This window comes from Carlito syrichta, unplaced genomic scaffold, assembly GCF_000164805.1.
Source record: "Carlito syrichta isolate Samal-C Ts95f unplaced genomic scaffold, Tarsius_syrichta-2.0.1 Scaffold289028, whole genome shotgun sequence".
Classification (NCBI taxonomy): Eukaryota; Metazoa; Chordata; class Mammalia; order Primates; family Tarsiidae; genus Carlito; species Carlito syrichta.
The window spans coordinates 28,070-39,875 of NW_007233124.1; the positions used below are offsets into that span (position 1 = coordinate 28,070).

Here is an 11,806-nt window from a genome sequence, read left to right on the forward strand (position 1 = left end):
CCCAAAGGTGCAGGATTACAGGCTGAGCCACCAAGCCCGGCTCTTTTTTTTTTTCTTTTTGAGTCAGAGTCTCACTCTGTTGCCCAAGCTGGAGTGCAGTGGCACACTCACAGACACCTCAGCCTTGACCTGCTGGGCTCAGGTGATCCTTCCATCTCAGCCTTCCAAGTAGCTGGAACTACAGATGTGCACTACCATGCCCATCTTATTTTTTTGATTTATTGTAGAGATGAGGTCTCACCAAGTTGCCTCTGCTGGTCTTGAACCCCTGAGCTCAGGTAATTCTCTCGCCTCGGGAACAAAATTCTTAATAGTGGAAATATTTAAGGCTTTTAACATATACTTTTAAGTTATCCTCTGGAGAGGCTATCTGAAACAATACTCTCACCCACCACCCACCGCATCTGGAAGTGTCTATTTTATTGCTATCTAAGCTAGAGAATCTCTTATGATGACTGACCATTGGCATTTATGTTTGTGAATTTCTTGTTTGATATTTGTTTTGATGTGTTCAGCTTTTCTTCTGGTTTCTGTGGTACCCTTGCTCTGGCAAGAGTGTTAACTAACTCTTTGCTTCATTTGCAACACATGCTACAGTTTTTGTGTGTGGTGCTGTCTGAGTCTGGAGAGGCTTTGCAGTCTCTGGTTTAGGCTGGTGCTCTGCTGCCCACCAGCATCTACTCCCACCTCCTCTGTAGCTTCAGAAACAGCCTAAAAACCCTCATCAGACACAAGGAAGCCTCAGCCTGATGTCCGTCGATAGGGAAGAGGGTAGATAAATTGTGGTCTGTCCACCCATGGAAATACTGCTCATCAATAAAAAGGAACAAACTCCTCATGCTCACAAAAACGTGGCTACTGATGCTGAGAAAGGTGGACAGAGCAGGCAAAGCTGCCAAGGCAGAAAATGGGTTGGCAGCTGCCAGGGTGGGTGCTGGGGAGAAATGAGGAGGGAGTGCAGCTGGGCAGAGTTTCTTCTGGAAGTGATCAAAAGTCCTAAAATTGGTTGTGTGGCTGGTTGTGAAGCTCTATGAACAGACAAAAAAACCACTAAATTTTACACTTTAAATGGGTGAATTTTACAGCATATAAATTATGTATCCATAAAGCTGTTTAATAAGAAGAGGAACACAAAAGTGTCCATACTCTATGGCTCCGTTTACATCGAGTTCTAGAACAGGCAAAATTTATCTAGGATAACAAAAGAAAATGGCTAGGGGGTGCAGATTGGCTGGAAAGGGTGATGGAAGTATTCTCTATGCTTTTAGTGGTACTACAGGGGTACATGCAACTGTCAAAACTCATCAAATTGGGGGAAGTTCATTCTAATTGGAAAAAAAAAGCAAATAAGCCCTGATCACTTCTCTTGTTTTTGTTTTTTTGCCATGATTTGAGAATGCCTTTTTTCCTTCTTTCCTTCCTTTCTTTTTTTCTATTTCAGTGGTTTTAAAATCATTTCTCTGCAGGTAACATGCCCTTAACTCCCTCCCCAATGACCAGAGTCCTACCCAGTCCCCTTGGGGCAGCCAGTACACGACCTCCTTGCCCAGCACATGTGGGGAAACCACTCAAAGCCATCAGAATTCAGTGCCTTTAGAGAACTAGATGCATAGTTCTTCCCCCACAAGCTGACCGGGAATCCGTCCTACCGCGTATTTACTTTGTGCGATCAACCTAGTCATTTAGAGACTGTGGGGTTTGCCGTTTCCCCTTCCAAGAGGAAGTGCCTTTATGCATTTGAAATCTCTTGACATGCTAGGAAGGTATTTTTGGAGGGCAGGGGATATCTAAGGAGTCCTTCAGATTACCTAAGGCAGATGACACTTGCCTTTATGGTAGATGGGAAATCTCTAGCGCAGACCCAAGGCTCAGCAGCAGAGGACAGGCCCACCAACTGCCTTCCTGTGGAAACTCGGTGGTGACGGAAGCTTTGCTCATTGCCTTTCTCTTGTGGGAGTAGGAACTGGTCAGACTCACCATCGAGAAGCAGGGGCGACCATCCCCAACGAGCCCTGTGAAACCCAGTTCCCCGGCCGGCAAACCTGACGGGTAAGTGCTGACTGACCCTCCCATCGCAGGGTGATGTTTGGTGGCAGCATCTACACTTGACAAAGGATGGGAGCCTGGCTGATGGACAGCACATGAGCTAGGCTGCCAGGGCTTGTTCCTTTTCTGTGGTAAGTGACGTATGTGCCACACAGGTGTCAACATGACTGTTTTTGAGTATGGTGTGTTACCATGTCCAGCGGCACACCAGTGCTTTTTCATAATTAGAAAGAGCTTCTAAGGCTTTGGATTTGGGAGATTTGACCTGAGAGCACTCTTGCTTGATCCGGAGAGTAAACTGTGAGCCATATGGGTAGTTTTCATGGCTTGTCTGAATTTCTACACCAAAGCACCTGGTAAAAACAGAATTGGAACCTTGTAGGGAGCCTTTAGACCATCTTCAGATGAGGGGACTGAGGTGCAGAGTCAGGGCCACGGCCAAGCCCTAGTGGTCTGTTAGTGACCAAACTGGACTTGAACCCCCAGGGCTCTGCGTCCAGGCGCCTGCTTCCAGCCCCGCCCTGCCCATCATGCCCCGCCGCAGTCACTCTCCACCTCCCCAAGACCTATGTGTGCCCTGTCCCATCTACGATCTTCCGTAACCCCGAGTCTTTTCCACCTCTCCAGCCCGTCCGAGCTCCCCCTGACAGACCGCGAGATGGAGATCCTGAACAAGACAACTGGGATGTCGCCATCAGCGGAACTCCTCCCAGATGCCGCAGATGAAGAGGTCGCACCCCCCAAGCCCCCTCTGCCTGGCATCCGGGTGGTTGACAATAGGTAACCACCTTCCTGCTCATCCGGCACCCTCTCTTTGTGACATAGCGCAAGGAGTGGATGGTGGAGTGGGCGAGAAAGGGAGATGGCACCTTGAGGGTGAGATCCTGGAGCCTGGCACCTTGATCTGCAGCAGCCTGGCATGCAGTCTTCCTCGGGGGTGTCTCCTGAGGGCATCTGAGACCCCCACCATCCCCCACCACACCCTGAGCCCTCCCAGTGACTTGTCTTGTGGGCTCAGCCCCATGAAACCTGGTGTGACTTATTATGAAAGAAAAGGAAGGGTGGTTCTTTTCCATTCTTTGGGTATTTGTAGGCTTTATTTTGGCAAGAGTGGAGGGGTGGAGGTTGGGTGTGGACAGTGTAGTAGTGAAAGACCCCTCCCCCATCCCATACCCTGACATCGTGCTGAAGAGCTTGCGAGTGTGACTTGGCCTGCCTGGATGTCTTGGTTTGTTTCAGTCCTCCACCAGCGTTGCCGCCCAAGAAGAGACAGTCAGCGCCGTCCCCTACCCGAGTGGCGGTAGTGGCCCCCATGAGTCGAGCCACCAGTGGCTCCAGTTTACCTGTTGGAATTAATAGGCAGGTAATGCAGCCCCTGGTCCCTGTGGGGGAAGGCTGGAGGGGCTTTGGGTTCAGAGCCTGGTGTCGGTCTCATCAAGAGGCACCCTTGGGTGGAGACCTCACTCCCACCATTCGTCTCTCTCCAGAACATGGTGGTTCCTGTAAGGGGATGGGGGCCAGGGTGGGGAGGCTGGAGCCAAAGGGGCGTCTCCTGGGACATCTCAGCCCTGCCCCACGGCCCCCCCAGTCACACACCCCGGACACTCCCAGGGGCTGCCCTCTCCGTCATGCAGGTCGCTTTCTTGCTGACATCAGAAAGGCTTTCGAGCTTGGCAGTGTCTCCCTCTCTGAGCAAACGCACCGCTGGCCTCACCCCTGCTCCCTGCCCCCGTTTCTCGGAAGTGACCTGGGTTTGTTCTGATTTTCCACTCAAGGATTTTGACGTTGACTGTTACGCACAGAGGCGACTGTCGGGAGGCAGCCACTCATATGGCGGAGAGTCACCCCGCCTGTCCCCCTGCAGCAGCATCGGCAAGCTCAGCAAGTCAGACGAGCAGCTGTCCTCCCTGGACAGGGACAGCGGGCAGTGCTCGCGGAACACAAGCTGTGAAACACTAGGTGAGCCAGGTACCCCCATCTCAGGATCCCAAGAGTCCCAGGTGATGTTGACCATGGGACTTTGGCCAAGTCATTTAAAATCTGGGCCTCCTTTTCCTCATCTGCAATGAGGGTAGCGATGTCTGCCTCTTGAGGAAGTAGACAGTGTAAATGAAATCGCAACGCGAAGCCACATCACAGATCCTCGGGCACTCACTGTTGTTGCCGTTAATCTGTCTGTGTGCAATTTGACTCTCTTCAGCCTAAATTAAGAGCCATTTGTGCTGAGAGTTTTAAATGAAGGGGGCCGCCCCACAACATCTGACAGAGCTGAAGGCCAGCGAGCCATGCTTGGCAGCCCTCTTGTTGGCTCGTCAGTCGGTGCTAAGCCTGTGTCACGTGGGCCCATCAGGTCTGCAGGGCAGCTGGCAGGGGGTGCAGAGAGCAGCTCACTGTTAGGGTCCCATGAATGAGCTACTTAACTTCTGAGAATGTGACCTAAGAGCATAATCAGACAGTAATGGCAGGATTTATTGGTAGACAACCAGATGACTGACGGGACATTCATTTGGTGGAATAATCCGTAGCTACTGAAAATCACTTATGACCCACTGACAAACGGAAAAAGTCCAAGACCATTCACATGGTATCCGCAGTTGGGTTTTTTAAAAAGATATCCTCAAGGCAAAAAGGCTTTTAAGGAAATCCATCAAAACGTAAATGGAGATTATAGTTAGATGGTGGAATTTTTATTTTCTTGATACAGTTTGCCATGGTTCCTACAGTGGTTGTATATATTTCTATTTCTCGCAAGTAAGAAATTCAAAAAATGCAGAAAAATGCAAAGACTAGTATAGCAAACAGCCATATTCCCATCTGTCTTACTTTTATAATCAGGGAGAAGAATTAAGAATATAAATATAAAATAAGGCGCAGAGACGTGTCTGTCACGCCCTCACACATGAAGCTGGGTGAGGCCGTCTGTATTTGTGGGGCCCGTGGCTAACAGGTCTTCTGTTCCTGTTGTGATTGCAGACCACTATGATCCCGACTATGAATTCCTCCAGCAAGACCTCTCCAATGCAGACCAGATACCTCAGCAAATGGCCTGTAACCTTAGCCCGTTGCCAGAGTCCTTGGGGGAGTCTGGGTCTCCATTTCTCAGCCATCCCTTCCAGCTGTCTCTGGGCAGCTGTCCCCAGCCAGAGGGGCCCTTGGCCCCAGGGCAGCAGACAGACATGCCGCCTGCTCTCCCCGAGAAGAAGCGCAGGAGCGCGGCCTCGCAGACCACGGACAGCTCTGGCTGCAGGGTGTCTTATGAGCGGCACCCTTCGCAGTATGACAACATCTCCGAGGATGACCTGCAGAACCCAGCCCCGATCCAGTCCGTCCCCTACACGCCCTTTGCTGCTATCCTCCCCTTTCAGCAAGGAGGCTCCTCAGCCCCTGTCGAATTTGTGGGTGATTTCACTGCTCCTGAATCAACGGGTGACCCAGAAAAACCACCTCCTCTACCAGAGAAGAAAAACAAACACAGTAAGCGTTTGTTGAGCTGTTGTCAGGAAGTGCATTTTATAACCTAAAATGACAATGTGCTTCATTTCAGTAGTAGACTAAAATCAAACCAGTGGCCTCATTGTTTCATAAAAATTAGTGCTACAGGTGCCTGGACACTTCTGGGAGCCTCATTTTGTCATTACAGATGATCTTTATTTTTTATTTATTTATTTAATCTTTTTGAGTCGGGGGTCTCACTGTCACCCAGGTTGGAGTGCAGTGGCGTAATCACTGCGCTGCAGCTTTGACCTCCTGGGCTCAAGAGATTCTCCTGCCTTGGCCTCCCAAAGTGTGGGATCACCCATGTGCCCAAGCCATGGGTGATCATTTTTGTTTGTTTGTTTTTTGGTTGTTTTTGAGTCAGAGTCTCACTCTGTTGCCCGGGTTGGAATGCAGTGGCACACTTCCGGCCACCGTATCCTTTACCTGCTGGGCTCAGATGATTCTTCCTCCTCAGCCTTCCAGGTAGCTGGAACTACAGGCAATACTACCACGCCCACCTAATTTTTTTATTGATTGTAGAGACAAGGTCTCGCCAGGTTTCCCAGGCTGGTCTTTGACTCTGAACTTGGGCAGTTTTCTCACCTCGGCCTCCCAAAGTGCTGGGATTACAGGCATGAGCCATTGGACCCAGCATGTGTGATCGTTTTTAAAACCTGACTAGCAGACCTCTCCTTTATGGCCTCTAAGACCTCAGGCCTGGTCCATGAAGTCCAAGGGCTTGTCCTCTTTGGACAGTTGCCAGTTGACTTTCAGGCCCGAACACAGTGACAGAGCAGAGCACATGTCCCTTATGCAGCTACATCTGGATCGAGTAAGGTGAACTTTTGGGTTAAACAGAATTTGGCACCCTGCGGTGGTTTCTGAGGCTCTTCATGTAGAGAGCATGCTGTCCTCTGTTCTTGCTCCCAGAATGACTTGGAGCTGAGATTGCATGGCAGAAGTAGTCAAGGATACCTCTTAGAACAAACATTTTAATGTGTGATGTTATTGAGGCCCAGGGTGGAGCTGAGATTTCCCAACTGTAAATTTGACCTTAGATGACAGAGGAGCCAGGCGGGGTGGCTCACACCTGTAATCTCAGTACTTTGGGAGGCCGAGGCGAGAGGATTGTCTGAGCCCAGGGGTTCAAGACCAGCCCGGGCAACTTGGCGAGATCTTGTCTCTACAAGAAATAAAAAAACTAGCTGGTGGCTAGTGTGGTGGCTCGCGTCTGTAGTTCCAGCTACTTGGAAGGCTGAGGCAGAAGAATTACCTGAGCCCAGTAGGTCACTTGAGCATGCCACTGCACTCTAGCCTGGATGAGAGTGAGACTCAACTCAAAGAAAAGATGACTGAGAAGCACTCCACTGGGAATCCTGTTGTCTCCCAGCTCATCTAACTGCCACGCACCATCAAGAGCTGCCCCTCTGCCCCTGCCCTCTCTCCCTTCACTAGCGTAGCCCTGCTCGGATTTTCTTTGGGAGACCAGCTGTCACCGTTTTGATGTGTATAACCACGTTGGCCCCCAAGCCACAGAACTTCCGGCCTCAGCCGAAGCATCCAGCAGAGTAGAACAGGAATCACTGTTCCAGATTCCCACATGAGACCATCCGAGCCGCCTGGTCTGGAACTGGGCCCTGTTCTCAGAGCAGGGAAGACCGGGCTTGGCTAACCCCACAGGGTCATCCTGAGGGCCAGCTGGGCAGGCCACAAGAAGAAGAGACTGCCGATGTCATCATGTGTCCCCAGCTCCTCCCTGGGTGTCGCCAGCTTGTGTGATGGCCTCAGTGGCGTGGTCCCTGGCTGGAGGGAGAGCTGGCTCTATGGGGCTGATGATGTCATCCCCATCTGCCATGTACATTTGCTCATTGGAAATCAGGGCACTAAGGAGGGGACTGCGCTGGCAGTGCCAGGAGCATCTCCTTCTGTGCCTCTCCCTCTGCCCAGCAAGATGTTTGAAGGGCCACTGGCCTTCTCTTCACCCACCTTAATGTGGGCGGCGGGCTCACCTCCGTCCTTCCACACAGGTCATCTGAGCCACGTACCAGGGGCCTTACCCTTCCAGCTCCTAGAGCAAGTGTAGGCGGTGGTCCTCACGCAGGGTCTGTAGAAAGAAGGAGGGGAGGGAGCCATTGTGTCCTTTCAAACCGTCTTAAGTGGCTGGAAATGTCTCTTAATTTAGGCCCCATTCTGAGGCTTTAGCCCACTTGTCAATGCCTGTGGCACCTGTGCCTGCAAATCTTGAAAAACTCCCGAGAGCTGTAGGTGTGGCGTGCTCTGAGCTAAAGCCTCACATATCCTGCCCCAGGTAGTTTTGCAGCTGCCTGCAAGACAGGCTGCATTAGCTCCCATTTTATAGATAAAGAGATTGGAAGCTGGGTACAGTGAGTTACACATGTAATCCTAGCTATTCGGGACACTGAGGCAGGGGAATCACTTGAACCCAGGAGCTCAGAGAAAACACATCTCTAAACAAAGAAAAGAAAAGAAAAAGGATCTAGAGCTCTCAAACACTTGCCCAAGATCAACAAACAAGTGGGTTACAGATCAGGGACTCAGAATCAACTTGCGTAGTCTCAGCATGTCATACTTCCAAACTAGGAGGAAGGGATTCAGCCCTCCTTCCATGAGATTCCATCCAGTTTTCAGTAGTGAACCCCTACCCATGCAGGGATACTCTTTTCTGAAACCTGTGAAAGAACCCAAGTGTGAGGCACCCTGAGGTACAGTCCTCACTTCCAGTCTACTCTTCACTTTCTGAGGGGATCCTCGGAGAGTTCCATTCTGTGACCCTGTGGAAAACGCCTCACAAAAAAATTGCTTTGAGGAGCTGGGTATGGTGACTCATGCCTATATAACCCAGCACTTTGAGAGACTGAGGCAGGATTGCCTGAGCCCAGGAGGTTGAGGCTGTGGTGAGACGTGATCATGCCTCTGCATTCCAGCCTGGGCAACTGAGACTTCCACTCCCTCCCCTCCCCCCCCCAAAAAAAAAGTTATTTGAGGAAAAAAAGGAAATCGTCATCCCTAGCATCCCTAGGCTGCTTTTGAAATAAACTGGGTCCTCCATGTTTCTAGAAGGTTGGGAACATCTGCTGTTTCTCTGTTCTTGGGAGCTGATAGAGACCTCCTCAAGAGATCCCAGTTCCCAGGAAGTCAGGTAGAGGTGGTCGTGTTTAGTCTTGTTAGCAAGCAGTGAATGGGCGCTGGGGTCACCTTCCCATGCTTGCAGCTTCCTCTGGTGTCTCTGCCTGTGTGGCATTAAAGAGGAAGCATTGTGGAACAAGCTCAAGGGGTCTTTGAGCTGCTCAGGGCAGCCGTCTCTTCCTGTCCATCTTCACAGCTAAGCTCCATCTGATGCTCATTGGAGCTGATAAGAAATTCTTACTCATTATTTTCAGAAGATTACAGGCTCATGCCTGTAATCCCAACACTTTGAGAGGTGGTGGTAAGAGGATTGCCTGAGTCCCAGGGGTTCAAGACTAGCCTGGGCAACTTGGTGAGACTTCATTTCTACAATAAAAATCAAAAAGTGAGCTGGGCATGGTGGTGCACACCTGTAGTTCCAACTACTTGGAAGGCTGGGGCCGAAGAATCACCAGAGCCTGGCAGGTTGAGGCTACGGTAGCTGTTATCATGCCACTGTGCTCCAACCTAAGTAACAGAATGAGACTCTGACTCAAAAAAAAACGACTTTGAGCCCTTTCCTTCAATAGAGGCCACCAGAAAGATACTCCTGGAGATGCAGCATCTCCTGTAGTCCTGGCCCCAGCTGCAGCTTAGGGAAGCGCCTTGCCTCTCTACCTGACTTCCCCAGCTCAGCATCCTCACACTGGCTTCACGTTTTGACTAGTTTTCCAATGAAGCCCCTGACTTTGTGGTTATTTATTTATTTTTATTTTTATTTATTTTTGAGTTGGAGTCTCACTCTGTCACCCAGACTGGAGTGCAGTGGCACGCTCCCAGCCTCAACCTGCTGGGTCCTGGCGATCCTTCCATCTCAGTCTTCCAAGTAGCTGGGCCTACAGGCACGCGCTACCACACCTGGCTAATTTTTTTTTTTCTTGATTTGTTGTAGAGACGAGGTCTCGCCAAGTTGCCCGGGCGGGTCTCGAACCCGCAGGCTCAGGCAATCCCCTTGCCTTGGCTCCCAGAGTGCTGGGATTACAGGCTGAGCCACCAAGCCTGGCCTGGGGTTATTTGAAAATACAAAACCCAGCCTTCTAGAGTGGTTCTTGCCACTTTTTCCTGGCATCTGAATCTCAGCTCCACCTGGCACGTACTTGTGGCACCTGTGACATGACCCAAGGGGAAAGTGCCAGCTCAGGAGGTGGCTGGGACCTGCCATCCCCGCACCCACCACACACTGACTTATATCTCTGCTGTCAAACCCAAGGCCCCTTTCTTCTCGGCCCTCATCAGAGTCCAGAGTTTTTGTGAGGGCTCACTCTGGTGTTGTATGTTCTGTGGGTTTGGACGTGTGTCCACTACCACCCCAGAATGGGTCTTCACTGCCCTAGAGATCCCCTGTGCTCTGTCCAGTCACCCCCACCCAAGATACTTTCCATGGGGGGACAGTGTGGGGGTCCTCTGGCACAGCAGCCTTCGCAGCCCTGACCCTCTGCCCACAGTGCTGGCCTACATGCAGCTGCTTGAGGACTACTCGGAACCACAGCCTTCCGTGTTCTACCAGACGCCACAGAACGAGCACATCTACCAGCAGAAGAACCAGCTGCTCATGGAAGTGTACGGCTTCAACGACTCCTTCAGCACAGCTGACCCCACACAGGAGCTGGCTCCGCCACCCGCCCTGCCCCCCAAGCAGCGTCAGCTGGTAAGCGACACCCTCCTGGCCCCGGCTCTCTCGGGCCCCTGCACCATGTCAGCCACCAGAACTTCCAGTCCTCGCAGGCCTCTGGCAACCAGAATGACCCTCCTCAGGGGCAGGTTCAACCTTCTTTCTGACAGTGGCAGAGCCCAGGGTCTGGGTGTCAAAGGCACCATGTCCCATGTGGGTGCTTGCCTTTCCTCCAGAGACACAGCCCGCCCCTGCTCCAGCATTCCCTACCCGGGGGCAGAGGGCCTTTTTTTCCCAGAGCCGTCCTGTGCAGCTGGGGCAGGCTTGTGCTCGGAGTGTTGGCTTTCTCTGCTGCCAGTCTCTTGAATTTTTTCTTTCTTCTTTGGCTCCAGCATAGACCTCCCAGAAAGGAGGGACTCAATCAAAGCACAGGGCATGGTCTGTGACCAGCCATCTGTGGGCTTGATTGGCAGAATGGGCCTGACTGTGACTTACATCCCGGCCCTGGCCGGGGAGGGCCCAATGAAAACAGGCGCCATTGAAGCAGGATGGCTCTCAACAGAGCCACTCTGTTTCAGATGGGGCACCCTTCCTCTCCCAGAAAACACCCCTTGTGTTGAGGGCTCCCATGAACAGAGAGCGGCACAGGTCGGCACAGAAGGCAGGCTGTCCACCGTGGGCAACCTGTTAAGACCGAGGACTCGCCCGGCACTGGATGGGCGGGGAGTTGGGGGTGCCTGCTGGTGCCTGCAGACCTTTCTCTCTCTTCTGCCAGTTAATGAACCCAGTAAGCCCTAGTCAGCCCTTAGAATCGGAGCCTCCCATCCAGTCCTGCTCTCTAGGAACCACACACCCCAGAAGGGACTTCTGGACTTGTGCAGAGCTGTACATGCCATGATCCTCATGTGCTGGCCAGTCTGGTAGCTCTCTAACAAGGGAACTGGTGCACAGTGTGCCGTCCTGTCCATTGTAAGAGGACATGAAGGGGCCATCCAGCTTTTCTGGGGGGAGTTGCCAGCCAGAGGACAGTCCTCCTTGGGTTCATCCTTGTGGCCTCCTGGCTCAGCCCCGTCCTGGGAGTCCCTGAGCCATCCCACACTCAGTGGGCTTGGGTTGCGAGCAAGCTGTTTTGTTTCCTCTCGAGAGCCACAGCCAGCCTCTTTGGGGGCAGTCTTGTCCAGTAGACGGAAGGCCATGCTGGGAGCTGGGAGTCCCGGATTCCAGTCCTGCCACTGGTTAGCTGTGTCACATGTGCTGCGTTTAGGGTCTCAGGTCCTCACCTGCCCTGCCTACTCCATGAACATCAAATATGAATCTTAGTTGCTCTGAAAATGTTTCAAAGCAAGATCAACACCATGGAAACATAAATGCCTGCTCTAGAGACCCCCGCCCTAAAATGTGTGATTAAAATCATTGTTGGGCAACCCCTTCCCACTGTGGGAGCTTTTCTGTCCTCTCAATAAATCCTGCTTTCTCAAAAAAAAA

General features: G+C 51.7%; 1 protein-coding gene across 1 annotated transcript in view; it reads left to right on the forward strand.

Moving 5' to 3' along the window:
• Positions 1–11,806, forward strand: part of LOC103256191 (rap guanine nucleotide exchange factor 1-like) — a gene marked incomplete at its 5' end in the record, with an annotated part of 66,289 nt that overhangs the window by 24,717 nt on the left and 29,766 nt on the right. The window contains 6 exons of the mRNA XM_021710452.1: positions 1,961–2,049; positions 2,674–2,826; positions 3,286–3,409; positions 3,822–4,005; positions 5,020–5,520; positions 10,155–10,357. Of these exons, the coding sequence (XP_021566127.1) occupies positions 1,961–2,049; positions 2,674–2,826; positions 3,286–3,409; positions 3,822–4,005; positions 5,020–5,520; positions 10,155–10,357 (1,254 nt within the window). The remainder of the gene's footprint in view (positions 1–1,960; positions 2,050–2,673; positions 2,827–3,285; positions 3,410–3,821; positions 4,006–5,019; positions 5,521–10,154; positions 10,358–11,806) is intronic.